The 14,209-nt window shown below is 31.9% G+C and overlaps 1 protein-coding gene across 1 annotated transcript; it reads right to left on the bottom strand.

Moving 5' to 3' along the window:
• Positions 1 to 413: 413 nt before the first annotated feature.
• On the bottom strand, positions 414 to 4,908 carry LOC132307127 ((E,E)-geranyllinalool synthase-like). The gene is made up of 12 exons (XM_059804836.1): positions 4,643 to 4,908; positions 3,488 to 3,688; positions 3,137 to 3,360; positions 2,876 to 2,999; positions 2,566 to 2,681; positions 2,241 to 2,473; positions 1,968 to 2,083; positions 1,754 to 1,852; positions 1,415 to 1,630; positions 1,191 to 1,320; positions 835 to 1,080; positions 414 to 632 (listed from the first exon to the last, which is right to left on the bottom strand). Exons 1-12 carry the CDS (start codon positions 4,906 to 4,908, stop codon positions 414 to 416), a joined length of 2,190 nt encoding a protein of 729 aa, XP_059660819.1.
• Positions 4,909 to 14,209: the final 9,301 nt, after the last annotated feature.

Raw genomic sequence — 14,209 nt, 5'->3', positions numbered from 1 at the left:
CCAAAAACACTAGTTTCACCAATTAATACACATATGAGACACACTTGTTACATAGCCACAAGACATCCAAGTACCGTAGTCCAGCATATGTACCTAATACTAATACCAAACTGATTCAAATGAAGCATAAACTGAGTTTCAGAGGAATGAACACTTTCGCGCAGCCATTTCCTGATGTAGTCTTTGGAACAAAGTGTTGTCGAACAGAAAAACTTCTACTTCCATGATGTTTGAAGCTTTGATTGTAACGAGCCGAGTAGATGATGAAATTTTCCTTCTTGGGTCTCGAGACTCTCGACTGAATTGATGGTAGAGTCTTCAGAGGCTTTGGATTTCGGTATTCCAATGGATTGTAAATCGCTTTCATTATGTCTTGAAGGAGGTTTGTGTTGGAGTCGAATTGGTTGCTAGAGTTAAAAAAACATCTGAAATACTTTTAGACATGATAAATGGAGATGCTTGCATGGTTTGGGCAAATCATTGAAGCCATCCATCAAAATATATTCAAGTAACTCTTTCTTCTTTTCATCCAATATCTCTTTTACAAAAGTGATTGAGCTTTCAATGTCTACATGTGGATTTTCTTTCAAATTAAGCAAAACAAGGTTCATTTTCCCATCCTCTTGCTCCTTCTGCATTAATGCACAATATATAAATATATATAAGATTTCTAGAATGTTTAGGTCTTACGGGTGGGGATTAGCCCATATGGTATATATTCTCTCCCCTCCCCCAAAGGGGAGGTTGAGTGTTTGAGCTGAGCAATATTGTGTGGGGGTGTGTGTATTTACTTGAACTTTCAAAAAATAAAAAAAAAATGTTTAATCAGTTAACCTGGTAACTTTGAATGTCATTCAACAAACGGGCCACGACCATGAGCAATTTCGTGATACTTTTATATTGTGCAGGCTTGAGTAGTTCGGGAGACAAGGTCGAGCTCATAAAAAACAAAGCCGGAAGAACTATAGTATGCGTGGCAATTGATTTCATGCCCATTTCAAGGTATTCATTGATGGATGGAATATATCCACTCTTGCTCCATGTAGTCTCTGTCAACCCCGAAACAAATGTTTCGCGCCACTTTCATAAAAGAATTTCAAAAATTATATCAAGTTTTAGTTGTTAGCTCAAGCATTTGTGAAGTAATTAGTCGACATACACATAAGTAATCAAAAAAATAAAAATCTTACTATATCTTGTAGACCATTTGTTATGTCACTTCCTTGTAGATGGAGGTGTTTCTCTGCAATGTCCCTCACAAAATGGTCAAGTGCATTAAATATAATCTTACTATGGCCACTTAAGCCTTTACCATCCCATCTGTTTTAATAAAAGAAAAAAATGTGAGATAAGGAGAGCTCGAAAAATGATTGAAGAATTGTTTTAGAATGCAAATAAAAGTAAAAAAAAAAACCTTAGAACTGCATCCGTTAAGTGTTGTAACTCATTCAGAGAGCCTTCCATATCATAAAAATCATCGGCAACTGTAATAAGTATTGCACTCTTAGCAACTAACATTCGAACAGGGGAATTGTGAGGCAGAGAAGTACTGGCTGCAATGGCGAAGTAGCAATAAGTAGTTTTCTCCCGCTCAAATCCCATTTCACTAAGACCCCACTCCTTGGACCACCTAATGATGAAATAGACAAGCCATTTTGATTAATTACTTGTTACTATTTATGCATAAATATAACTGTCATGTTTGTATATATATATATATATATATGTAAATTTAGAGAAATATCAAGTGTACCTTTTAAGTTCCTCCAATTCATTCCTGTAGATTGATTGCCGAAACTCATAGTTCTCCACAGCAAGTTGCATTAGCTTGTCATTTTGAAGACATGATAATCTAACATATTTTCACCATTTCAATATATATATTTTCATTATAAAGGGATATATATATACACACACACACAATTCATAATAAGGAGAATAAAATTAAATTTAAACAGCCACTGTACCTATAGAAGGAGGCCTTTCCAATCCAAAGAGAGTGGACCTTATTCTCTTCAATCCACTTTCTGTGATCCAGGTGACTAAGTCGAGCAATCCATGGAAGAGCCAACTCATGCTCGATCTACACAAAATTATGGAGTCATATGATTGATGCATGTGTGTATATATATTTTCTTGCTAAGTACAAAATAGATATGCATAAGTATTTTCTTTTTGAATTTTTTTTTTGGGAATTAATTAGTTTATCAAAGAATTATAAGCTAGGAATAGAAAATTACCAATCTTTGAAAATTTGGTAACATGACAATATTATCATTTATGTTTCCCAATGTACTCCTGGATTTCTCAAGTAATTTCCTTGAAAATGACCTTGCCTCCTCATGTTCATATTCTCCTGAGAACATAAGATCTGTGGCTCTATAAACATTATACATTGCACTTGTAAACACTTCAAAGTTTTCTTCTATATGAGCTACAACATCTGCATGGAGTAGAAACCAACAAAAAGTCCCTGCGCATTTTAAATTTCAAAATTAATTTGACACAAAATTAAGTATTTATATAATCTGCATGGGAGGTCTGAAACTTGTATGAACGACATACATGGAGTTACATTGTACCCTTGCATCCGCAGGAGCCTAAAAGCCAAAGCGTCCTTGTATATTTTTGCCGGTACTAGTTCAACTTTTGTTAACGGTGATTCTTGTTTCTCATACATTCTGAATGTTGGAGTTAAAAAATTTCCAAAAGACTAATGAGGTTAGTACATAACAATAATTCGCGTATATAGTACAGCATGCATTATTAACTGTTTTACATCTTAATTGTAAATTGAGAGCGCTTTTTTTTTTGGTAAATTGAGAACTTTTTGGATACTTTTTTGGATTTTAATTGTAAATAATATTTACATTACCTGTACACCTCTGATAAAGTTTTTTCAATCTCCTCATTGAAATGCTCGGACAACCCTAATCTTTGAATTTGATTTACCATACAAAGCTTTATGAGCTCCTCATCCATGGGATAAATCGATGGAACTGCATCAAAAATCAAGTTCGATCAGAATTCTAATGAAGCCTTGAGAATTGGTTTTATATATATATATATATATATATATATATATATATATATATATATATATATATAATCATAGAATTTAGAAGCTTTATATAACCTCCATGACCACATCTTCGAACAAGAGACACTAGGCAGTCCATGCACTTCTGATTTCCAGTACTCATATATGCGCATGCCGTGGCCGAAGGTGATTGGAACAATGAGCCGTCTGATTCATTCAAGTGCATCACTATATCTTCTTGATCAATATCATATGTTGATGGCAAGGCCTCCAAATACGACAACAGTGGAGGATAATTGTATTTATCTACAAGTTCTTCCCTACAAAAACTTGCATACATGTCACTGATTATATATATTGGTGTTCAACAATAATTATCACTACAATAAAAATTCAAATATATATATGTATCTCTGTATGTATATTAATTTGTAGGTAAGAATTTACATATCAAGAATTCGTTGCCTGTGGAAGAAAACTTCCAACACTTCTGCTTTGAGCTCGTCAGGGAAAACATTTTCTAGACCTTTTGCTTGAGAAAGTTCAACCATTCCGGGGAAAACAATAGAAAACCAACGAGGATATCCGTCTTGTTTTACTTTGATCAGAAGCATCTCCATGTTTGCATGAATAAATTCCAACCCTAAGATGTTGATAGAAATTAATAACATGCTTATATATATCATCTCGTTAAATGATACTAAAAGAAAAAAATAAAATAATGGTTGGTGTGTTTCTTTTGATGATTTGTGTGGTTTTTAGTCTGCGAGGGCGAATTTTAAAATAATAATAATAATAATAATTATCTTATTAATTTCAAAAATTCCAAAAACGGAAGCACGGAAAGTGAACCACGAAAATGACAAAAGAAGCGACCCAGCAAGGCCCGAGCTGGTAGAAGTGAACTTCGGATCACGACTCATACATAACTAAAAAACGGCGAGCACATGGTATGACAGTGATATTTTTATTTTATTTTATGACAGTGATATTTGCAACTATGCTATTCTTTACGTATGTAAAGGTTATTTGCTATCATAGTATTCTTTTCTACGTTGTAGTGTGGTGCAGGTATTTCTAACAGTGGCATCTCATTTGAACACATTTATTATACATTTCATCATCTCATAAAATTAAAATGTTTTATTACGATCTAATTGCATAAATACTAGAAATATATAATAACACAAAAGATATTTCAACAAATTTAAACTGTGTTTCTAAATAATAAGTGTGTTAAATAAAATTTATGGCACAATACAACATAAATTTGTTATAGTAGAGAATTCAAACACCACTTTTTCTAATAGAAAATTGAGAGTTGGAGTCTCAGTTAAATGAGTACAACCCCAATGAATTGACTTAGTTGGAAAAGACTTGGATACCAGTGCCTCACGAAATATCAGGTTTCAGGATCCATTCTTCTTAACTACGAATAATTCCTTAGGGTCACACCCGCGAACATTCTCCGAGTTTTACCAGATTCGTATATGAGGGAGTTAGTGGATTAGTTTGGTAAAGTCCCGAATGGTGTGTGACTTGCCTAAGAGAGAAACAAAACTCTTTCTATATATATATATATAGATATATATGTACCGTTCTTTTATGTTTTTATCCCCAACATTCCACGTTTTGAGCACAAGCATGCAAGCAAGACTTGTAGGAAGAGTATCAATGTTGTATTGATCCTCTCCCCAGAACCCTTCGTCTCTTTGGTTGTCAAGAACCCAATCCAAGCAACCCTTGAACATGGGACAATCCCGTTGTTCGGGGTCTGGAATCATCGCTAACCATGCAGTGTCATAAGCTGAAGGAGAAACAAATGAATAAACATCAATAGAATTAGTACTACTACTAGTAGAGAACATCTCTTCTTTGATCTCATTAACTAGGGTTTGAAGTGAGGTTGGTATAGAGGATTCCATGGAAACAAAAGCAAGGTTTTATATATATAACACACAATTTCTTTATGTGTGGACCAGTGTAGCATTAAGAAGCAAACAAGCAAGCTATTTATAGAGAAATTTATGCATGCAAGTAATGGTTAGGAACCACAAATTTATGATTTCACGTGGGCCTAACGGTGTGGACAAATTTTGCAACTTCGCAATTTATTGATCGATGACGAATAAGATGACGCAATAATGTAACATCACCATGTTCCTAATTTATTGATGTCAGCATAATGTGATGCTACATGCGGATGCAGATGGTCAGTGAAAAAGTATATAGTATCTCCCATAAGTAATGATATAAAGATAACTTTCTCATGGGAAAAGTTATGATTTATTTATTTTTAATCGCTAAATTGAGAGGTTTTTTTTGTATATATATATATATATATATATTTTGTTTCAGGATAGAGCGGAGTTGACAGGTAATTATTTGAAATCTTACTTTTGAATTGCACTTCTAACTTGAATAGTGTTTGTATTGTGAGACCGATACAAAATAATAATAATAATAATTGATAATTTTTTAGATAAGTAAAATTTATTCCAAAAAAAAAAAAAAAATCCAACTCTTCGCAGGGCATCAAGTAAGAAGAGTTCAGTTGTTTTTATCCAAATGGTTTACTGAGAATTTATCAATGTTCTGGCAGTCCCCTGATGAAGATGAATCATCCCCTTCACTCCCACAATTAAGGGGGCCCAATTTTACAAAACCTGGCTTATCACTCTCGTGTAAGTCAATTTGGCATGCAAACCATTTCACACCATATATCAAACAACCAACGTGTTGTTTGTTCCCACTTTGTCGAGCCAAAAATATGTCCCATTTTTTATGAATTGACAAGACTTGTACATTTTTGTTCCTGTAGTATATATTATTTTCGGACTATAATCAATGTTGGGTTCGAATTTAACACATGAAGAAATAATTCTTGTCAATATTCTCCCTACCATACTGTGCTAATTATTCTTCATGCCTCTTTTCGAATTTTTAGAAACATATTAGGGTTTTATGATAAAAAAAAAAAAATGAATGTAATGGGAGTTTATGATTTAAGCCCTTCAAGTAATCACTAGTAGTTATATCAAATTTGTACCTAGCGAACATAGGTGGTGCTAAATATGTAATATTTAGAAAATAGATGTTTATTATGGAAAAAATATTGAATACTTCGAAGATATCTATTGTTACAAGTGGGATTTGTCCCACAACGGATTTGAAAGGGGATTGAAGTGTATATAAATGGGTGGGCATGTAACACTATCTAATAACTTAAACTTTTGAATAAATAGATAAGTATTTAAGGACCTCACAAATGCCCTCACTTGACAATAGTTGATGGAAGACCCCACGTAGCAGCCATTTCTCTAACCCATTTTACATTTCTGGCCCTTGCTTAGTGTTGCGAATATGTCGCATTATCCAATACCTTAAGCTTTTAGATAATTGGACAAGTCTATCCATTTCAGTTGGTATCTGAGGTAAACCCAGGGGCAGCTTAATACATTATGAGGCCTTAGGCGAAAAAAAATAAAGTGGCCTTTTAATTAAATCTACTTATATATTTATGCCAGCTAATTATTTGTTTAGTGATTTTTAAACCTATCATTAAAAATTTTTCAAACTCTAGTTTTATCGTTAATTAATTGGCTATGTGCTTTTTAATATTCATATTTAACAATATAAACAAAAATTATAAACAAAATATATAATAATATGATAACAAAAATTAATAAAACTATAAACTAATTTAAGTTATAGAATAATAAAATTTGATTTCGAATAATTTGGTCTAATGCTCTAATAAATTCTTTAATAGAATATAAGTATATTCAAAATCTTTTTTTTGAGTGAGATTGTAAGATTGTAAATTATAATTGTAGAGAAGATGAAAAAAAAAAAAAAAATAGAAAATAAAAATTAATAGGATTCCTAGAAAAATATAGAAAGTTTCACCAATTTTCACTTAAATATATATTTAATATTTAATTTTAATGCTTGTGTACATATGCTGATGTAATGAGGATGAGAGAGAGAAAAAAAAAAAAAAAAAAAAAAAAAAAACGGCGCACACTATTAAATTTTGTATTTGTTGAGGTTTAATGATATAAGAAAATAAAATATTTAGGTAAGTTATAATGTATAAAGAAAAAATAATTTAGGGGCCCGCAAAAAAAAAAAAAATAAAGAATAGAAATATTTTAGGTTAACTGTCAAATTTCTCTATACGTTGAAGATTAATAATTAAAGAAAATACTATAATTGTTTTAGGAAAGTTATAATATATACAGAAAAAAAAAAAAAAAATTATGGGGCCTTCTTATTGGCTGGGGCTTTAGGCAACCGCCTAAGGCTCGAGCCGGCCCTGTTAAACCTAGTCTTTCGAATTTAGATGGTAAAGAATATTACAAATGAAAACTTGTCTTACATTGAATTTGAGTAAAAAAAAAAAAAATCTATATATATATATATATAAATAAATAGTTATGTAACACTATTCTTTTAAATAAATAAACAAGCTCGGACCAATTTCAGTTAGCTAGTTTCTCTTGTTTCTCAGCCGATAAATACAAATGAAATACTTGAATGATTGAGAACTAAAATTACACCCTCTGTGGGCCACGACCTTGACTGTCAGATGGATCATTGGCAAGTGTCTACTTTGAGTGAGTGCTGGGTGTCGGTGGCAATAGCCCCCAACCCTGTTTTGTTTGGGTAAGGTACATGCCATATTTATAAGTTTGGAAGTATCAACCGATCGGACATCCTTGTTTCAATCAGATTTGTGAAATTTTTATTTATTTATTTATTTATTTATTATAACTTTTTAATACAATTTATAATTCATTATCCGATACGTGCCATTCATGACACCCCTTCCATATTCATCAAATAATAATGAGTAGCTCGCCTCCAACTGCACAGAATGGTGGTGAAAGTGTTGTCGGATCAGATTTGTAATTTTTTTTCCCTCAAATTTACACACCCATTAATTTCATCTCTCACTTTATTATATCTACCCCTAAAGTTTAAATTAATAAAAAAAGGTGTCACCTTGATATTTAAATTTTTCAACACGCCATTTCATATATATCCTTATTTTATTTTATTTTTTTAATTCTAACACGTATTTTTCATTATATTAAATATTTGAAGTTTGTATAATGTCCCATGAACTGACTGCATGACAGAAAACGCACCGCATGATAATTTTGTCAAATAAAAGATGCGTTGTAGTATTGCAATATAAATGGCGGCTGGTTACGTTTTCACCATCATACATGAGTAGTGTGTGCGAGTGCTGTAATATAATGCCATTCCCGTACGTCAATGGACATGTATGTCCTTGTAATCAATTAATTAAGACTATGAATAGTTTACGATTTGCTGAATGGGATTGGATGTCCGGTGGTTGAGTTCATGACAGCAACCGGCGGCCATTTGGTGCCTTTTTATTTGCTGTATGGGATTGAACGCGGTGTGAACTAAACGAGCCCGACTTTTATAATCCCCACATATGGTTTTGTTTTTTTCCAATAATTGAAGGTGACGTTAATCTACTGGAAATTTATTCCAAGTCTTTGAAGAATGAATCTTTTATTTTAGAAGTATCTGTTTGAGAGTCACATCATTTTGAGTTAAAATGGATTATGTGGAAACTCTTATAAAACTTTAAACTCTAAGAAATATTAATCATAGTTTTCTCGACCTTTTCATTAACCTTTGAGATCAAGTGTAGAATTTCAGTATTTTAATATTTATTTATTAATATAAAAAAAGAGTTTTTATAAACAAATAATTACTTAGAAATTATTTAAAGAGTTTAATTCAAATTACAAATTACCTAATAAAATTTATAAAAATTCATTTAAAGAGTTTAATTCAAATTACAAATAACAAATTACCTAATAAAATTCATTTTTCTTATCCCACATTGGTTTTGAGTTAAAAAGAATTACATGAAAGCTTCTTATAAAACTATAGACCTAAAGAAATATTAATCATATATTTCTCGGCCTTTTGTCAGTATTTTATTATTTATTTATTAATATAAAAAAAGAGTTTTTATAAACAAAAAAATTGCCTAAAAATTATTTAAAGAGTTTAATTCAAATTATAAATTACCTAATAAAATTTATTTTTCTTGTCCCACATTGGTTTTGAGTTAAAAATGATTACATAGAAGCCTCTTGGCTAACCTTTCTCTGCCTTTTGGCTAACCTTTCTCCGCCTTTTGGCTAAGATCAAGTGTAGTATGTAATATCCCTAATTTTAAAAGGATAGTCTTGGTATTTTATTATTTATTTTATTACATTTTTTTTTTGTTTCATTATTAATTTTGTTTGTTTAATTGTTTATTTGCGTTTATTATTTGATATTTGACTTATTTGAATTAAATGGAATTAATTGTGTTCTTTGTTTTATTTTCGCTAAATGAATTAAATGTTTTAATTTTAATTTGAAATTGGTTTAACTGTATTCTTTTTTCTATTGTCTTTAAGTGAATTTAATGTTTTAATTAGGTAACTTTGTTTTATTAATTGGTAGCGGATATAGATTCAACGTAGGTTTTGTTCTATGGGCCGACTAGGGTTTAACTTAGATTAGGGTTTTCGTCTTGGATTACCATTAGACTTAGGTTATATTTGTGCCCATAAATACACAGTTATAGTCTGTAGTAAGGGTTGGAGAAACCCTATTCACGTACCAAAGCTACAGAGAGAAACAGAAAGAGTGAGAAAACAGAGCACGTTCGGTGAGGGTTTTGGCTACGGCTTAAAGGTCGAACCTTGGAGAAGGGAAGAGCCGGAGTAATAGGAGGCTTGACGGTATTCAATATTGCCAGAAACTTTGAGACGACGCTGAGCTTTCGTTACTGAAATCACAGGCAAGTTCTTTTCTTCCTCTCTCTCGTTGGCTTGTGTTCTGTGCACCTAGATAGTTTCTAGGGATTAAATTGATCATTAACTGGATCTTGCATGTTTATTATATGTTATATTGATGATCTGTATGTGTTTGAATCAATTCGTTTACAATTCTTGCATGTCTGAGTTTCAATTTTGTTCTTTAAGCATGTTAAATTGGTATGGTTGTAAACACTGTAATTGCTTTCTACTCTTGTAAACAAATCATTGGGACACTATTGGGATTATATAATACTCTTAGGTTTAGTATTAAAGAGGAACAGAGGGGTTGGAATGGCAGAAGACGAAACAGAACGGCCGAAAACGAAAAAAACTGGACTAGAGGCTCTCAGAGGAGGAAAGAGCCTGCTCCATGGAAGTGGGAGCCGGCTCCCACACTCAAAGAGCCAGCTCCATGAACAAAAGAGCCTGCTCCCAAAGTTATGGAGCAGGCTCTCTCAATTTTTCTTTTTCTGAAGTTTTTTTATACACTGTATTGAGACTATTTGAGGGTTGAACTGTTTTGATTAATTCTGGGACTTCACAGAGGGGTTGAGTAGTTAATTTAGGGTGTTATTAAGAACTCTAATTGATTAAGCTTTACCTCTAAGTTAATGGGACGAACAGTATAAAATTAAACTATTTGTTTATGCTGTTAACGGATTGAAAGAAATTAATTACTTAATTAAATTTTAGGAATTGAATGGAATATAGTATGATTATAAAACTTATTTTAAATGCATGATAGAGTCATTTATTTATTAATTTTGATCTATGCATGCTCTGGATGCTAATTGTTGAAATATTAAACCTTTTTCTGCAATTGCATGGATTAACGCTTGGATTTTAATTGCTGAAATATTAGACATTCTTCTGCAATTATTGGGATAATGGTTTTGGACTGTAAATTGCTAAACTATCATTTATGTGTTGTAATTTACATGGATATGGAGGATTGTATGCACCGGTATGGGACGGTGGCATACTAGGGATGGTTTAACTCAAAACGCTAAGACCTAACCTATTGGATTAAAGAAAAGGATTGTAAAATGTTGAATCCTAATTTTATTTAAGTCAGATCGACTGAGTAAGTTGAGTGACTATCTGGATTAATTGTGGTTTGTGGTTAAATCAGATCGACTGAGTAAGTTGAATGACTACTTGGATTTATTGTTATTCGCGGTTAAGTCAGATCGACTGAGTAAGTTGAGTGGCTAACCGGATTAGGAGTCTTATGTCATATCAATAAAGAATTGAATGACATACTCTGGTTTTGAACGGACTTTATATATATGATTATGGTACGACAATATAAGCTTGAGTATCAGAGTTGATGGTTAGGGCGCGTATATGCAGTGGATGCGTAGTTGGCTATGATAGGTTGAGGTATACCCTGTTAGGCTTAGGTACTCATGCCCACTTAGGTGCGTTTTGCAAGTTACCTTCTATTCAGGTTGAAACCCCCTATATAGTCCAGTGAATGTCCCTTAGTGTCAATAGACAAATATGTAAGGACTAGATAGCTATTGTTGAGATATATAGAGTGTATCTGTGTATCGGGTCACTGCATGGATTTTAGTTAGATTAGAACTTGTTCGTGGGCCTGACCTATTCTCATATTTTTCCAGGTATCGGACGGTTCCAGTCTTAGGGCTGGTTCAGCGGAGTGGAGACGATCATTCAATCTACTAACGACGTATGATTTCACTCCATGTTTTGGATTTGGATTTTATTTCCAGTTGTTTTAGTTTCAGTTGGGATTTTATTTAGGGGTCCACTTGATGATTCCCGAATTGTACTCTTGGAGCTTTTTGAGGAGAGTTGGATTATTTAATCTTTATTACTTGAGAATTATATATTTTAGAATTCTTTCAGCTTTAATAATTATTTCTTAAATCTTTTTGTCATCTGTGTTCGTTTTAAAATATTAATTATTTGATATTCCCTCAAGTTTGGGCTTGGGCGTGATCAGCCCGTATCTCGAATCCGAGGGGTATCACATAGTACTAAATTTTTTTTTTGGGCAATTAGATAATGATATATATAAAGAAAATAAAATAATTTCTATAAAACTTTACCACAAATTATCTATTTTATTTTTAATAAAACTCATCATACTAGACAATGATATATTTAATGAGTTTCTATAAAACTCTAACACCAATTACCTATTTATCTATTTATTATAAGTTTTTTTAATGAAAGGAAATCTAATTAGATAAGAATTATTAATATAAAAAAATATTATTAATTGATATAAAAAGAGATTTTAAAAGAGTTTTTATAAAACTTTAACACAAATTACCTATATATCAGTTTATTATGACTTTTTTAATAAAAGAAAAAATAATTAGACAAGAATATTAATATAAAAAATATTTATTAATTGATTTAAAAAATAAAATAATTTTTCTAAAACTTTAACATAAATTACCTTTTATTATGAGTTTTTTTAATAAAAGAAAATCTAATTAGGCAAGAATTATTAATATAAAAAAAATATTTATTAATTGATATAAAAAGAGTTTTTAAAATAGTTTCTATAAAACTATAACACATATTACATATTTATCTATTTATAAAACTCTACCACAAATTAGCTATTTTATTTTTTATAAAACTCTATCACATATAACCTATATATTTTTAATATATTTAATTAGCTAATAAAATTCAAATAAAATATTTATTAAAACTCTAACATGAAATATATTTCAAATTATAAAAACTTTATAAATAAAAAAATGTTTCTATAAAACTCTAAAAATTATTACCTAATAAAATTCAAATTACCTATTTTATCTATTTGTTGTTTCTAAAAAAATCTATACTCTTTCTATATATAAGTTACCCTAAAAATTCTTACCTAATAAAATTCAAATAAAATATTTATTAAAACTCTAACACGAAATATATTTCTAATTACCTGAGATGGACTTCTTAAAGGAGATTCAAAAGTGGAGCGCTGTCGCATGCAATTTTGTCAAACAAAAGATGCTTTGTAATTTTTTTTTTTTTTTTTCCTAGCAATAAGAAAAATAGCCATACGGCATCTACAAAGTGCGCCATAAATGGCCGTACAAAGACAAACAAATCAAGAAGCAATAGAATAAAAACTGAAGAACGGGCTCTAGATTTACTGAGAAACAACGCAACAGCGAAAATCACCAAGGGAGGAAAGTAGTAACGGGAGTGACCCACAGGTCAGGCCATCATCAAGGCAACTGCTTCAAGGTTGCATCCACAAGGCGTTGCCGACGGAGAAAAAACCCCCCAAACCCCGCACAAGAGGCGAGGACAACAAAACCCACATAGAGGCAGGGACCACAAAACCCACACAGAGGCGGGAACAACAAAACCTGACATAGATCAGAGATCTAGCTGCAAATAAAAAGTAGATTTACCCCATCAAGCCAGAAACAAGCCTAACAGGAGCAGATCTAACAAAACAACAACAAAACGGCGTAAAAATCCACCTATCAAGCGACTATGTACAACACGCCGAGTTTATTACACGGTGGGAGGTGAGGTTCAGCACCTCTCCACCCCCATGGGAGGGGGTGGGAAGCAAAACAGATGGAGAGAACGAGTGGGGCGGCCGGGGTTAGAGAGAGGCGAGAGAAAAAGTAGAGAGAGAAAGGAAGTGTGAGTCAAAAGACAAACCATAGAGTGCCCTGAGTCCTTTGTAGTATAAAACATTTAAAGGCTGCGTATGTTTCCACCATTGATAGATGACTAGTGTGATATATTATTATATAAAGGCGTTCTTGTCAACGTACATGCTTGTCCTTATAATCAATGGGCATCATCTTTACTGTTAACGTACGTGCTTGTTCATGACTGTGTGTTACAATCCTATATTCTATGTCAAATTTGTAATCTTTGATAGTAGCCAAAATATGTGTCCGGTAGTTGAGTTTCATAACAGCAACCAATCATAACTATGTATGAACTCAGCAAGCCTCGTACTTTTATCTACAGATACTTGGCATTCACACATATGCTTTATCCACAAATAATTTTCAATTACCACATATCAACATAGGATAGAGAGTAAAAAAGAAGCCCGGTACGGTGAATGATACAAATTTAACTCTGCATTATTTGCATAAATTATAAGATCACTATTGAAAAATTAAACAAAATTCATGAACCAACTCAAGTGTAGAATACATGAATCAACTCATTTGGAGATAAAACACTTGTGTTAAAGTTAGTGTCTTATTTATTGTTTTATATTTTGTGTTTTTCTAAAGTCATGTATTGCTGCCTATAAATACATGTTCTTGAATTCTTTTGTAAGCAAGAAGTG

The sequence above is a fragment of the Cornus florida genome, unplaced genomic scaffold, assembly GCF_030987335.1.
Source record: "Cornus florida cultivar Cherokee Brave unplaced genomic scaffold, ASM3098733v1 CherokeeBrave_3.0.0_Hap2_Chr01, whole genome shotgun sequence".
In the NCBI taxonomy this organism is placed as follows: Eukaryota; Viridiplantae; Streptophyta; class Magnoliopsida; order Cornales; family Cornaceae; genus Cornus; species Cornus florida.
This window is presented reverse-complemented; position numbering and strand designations above follow the sequence as displayed.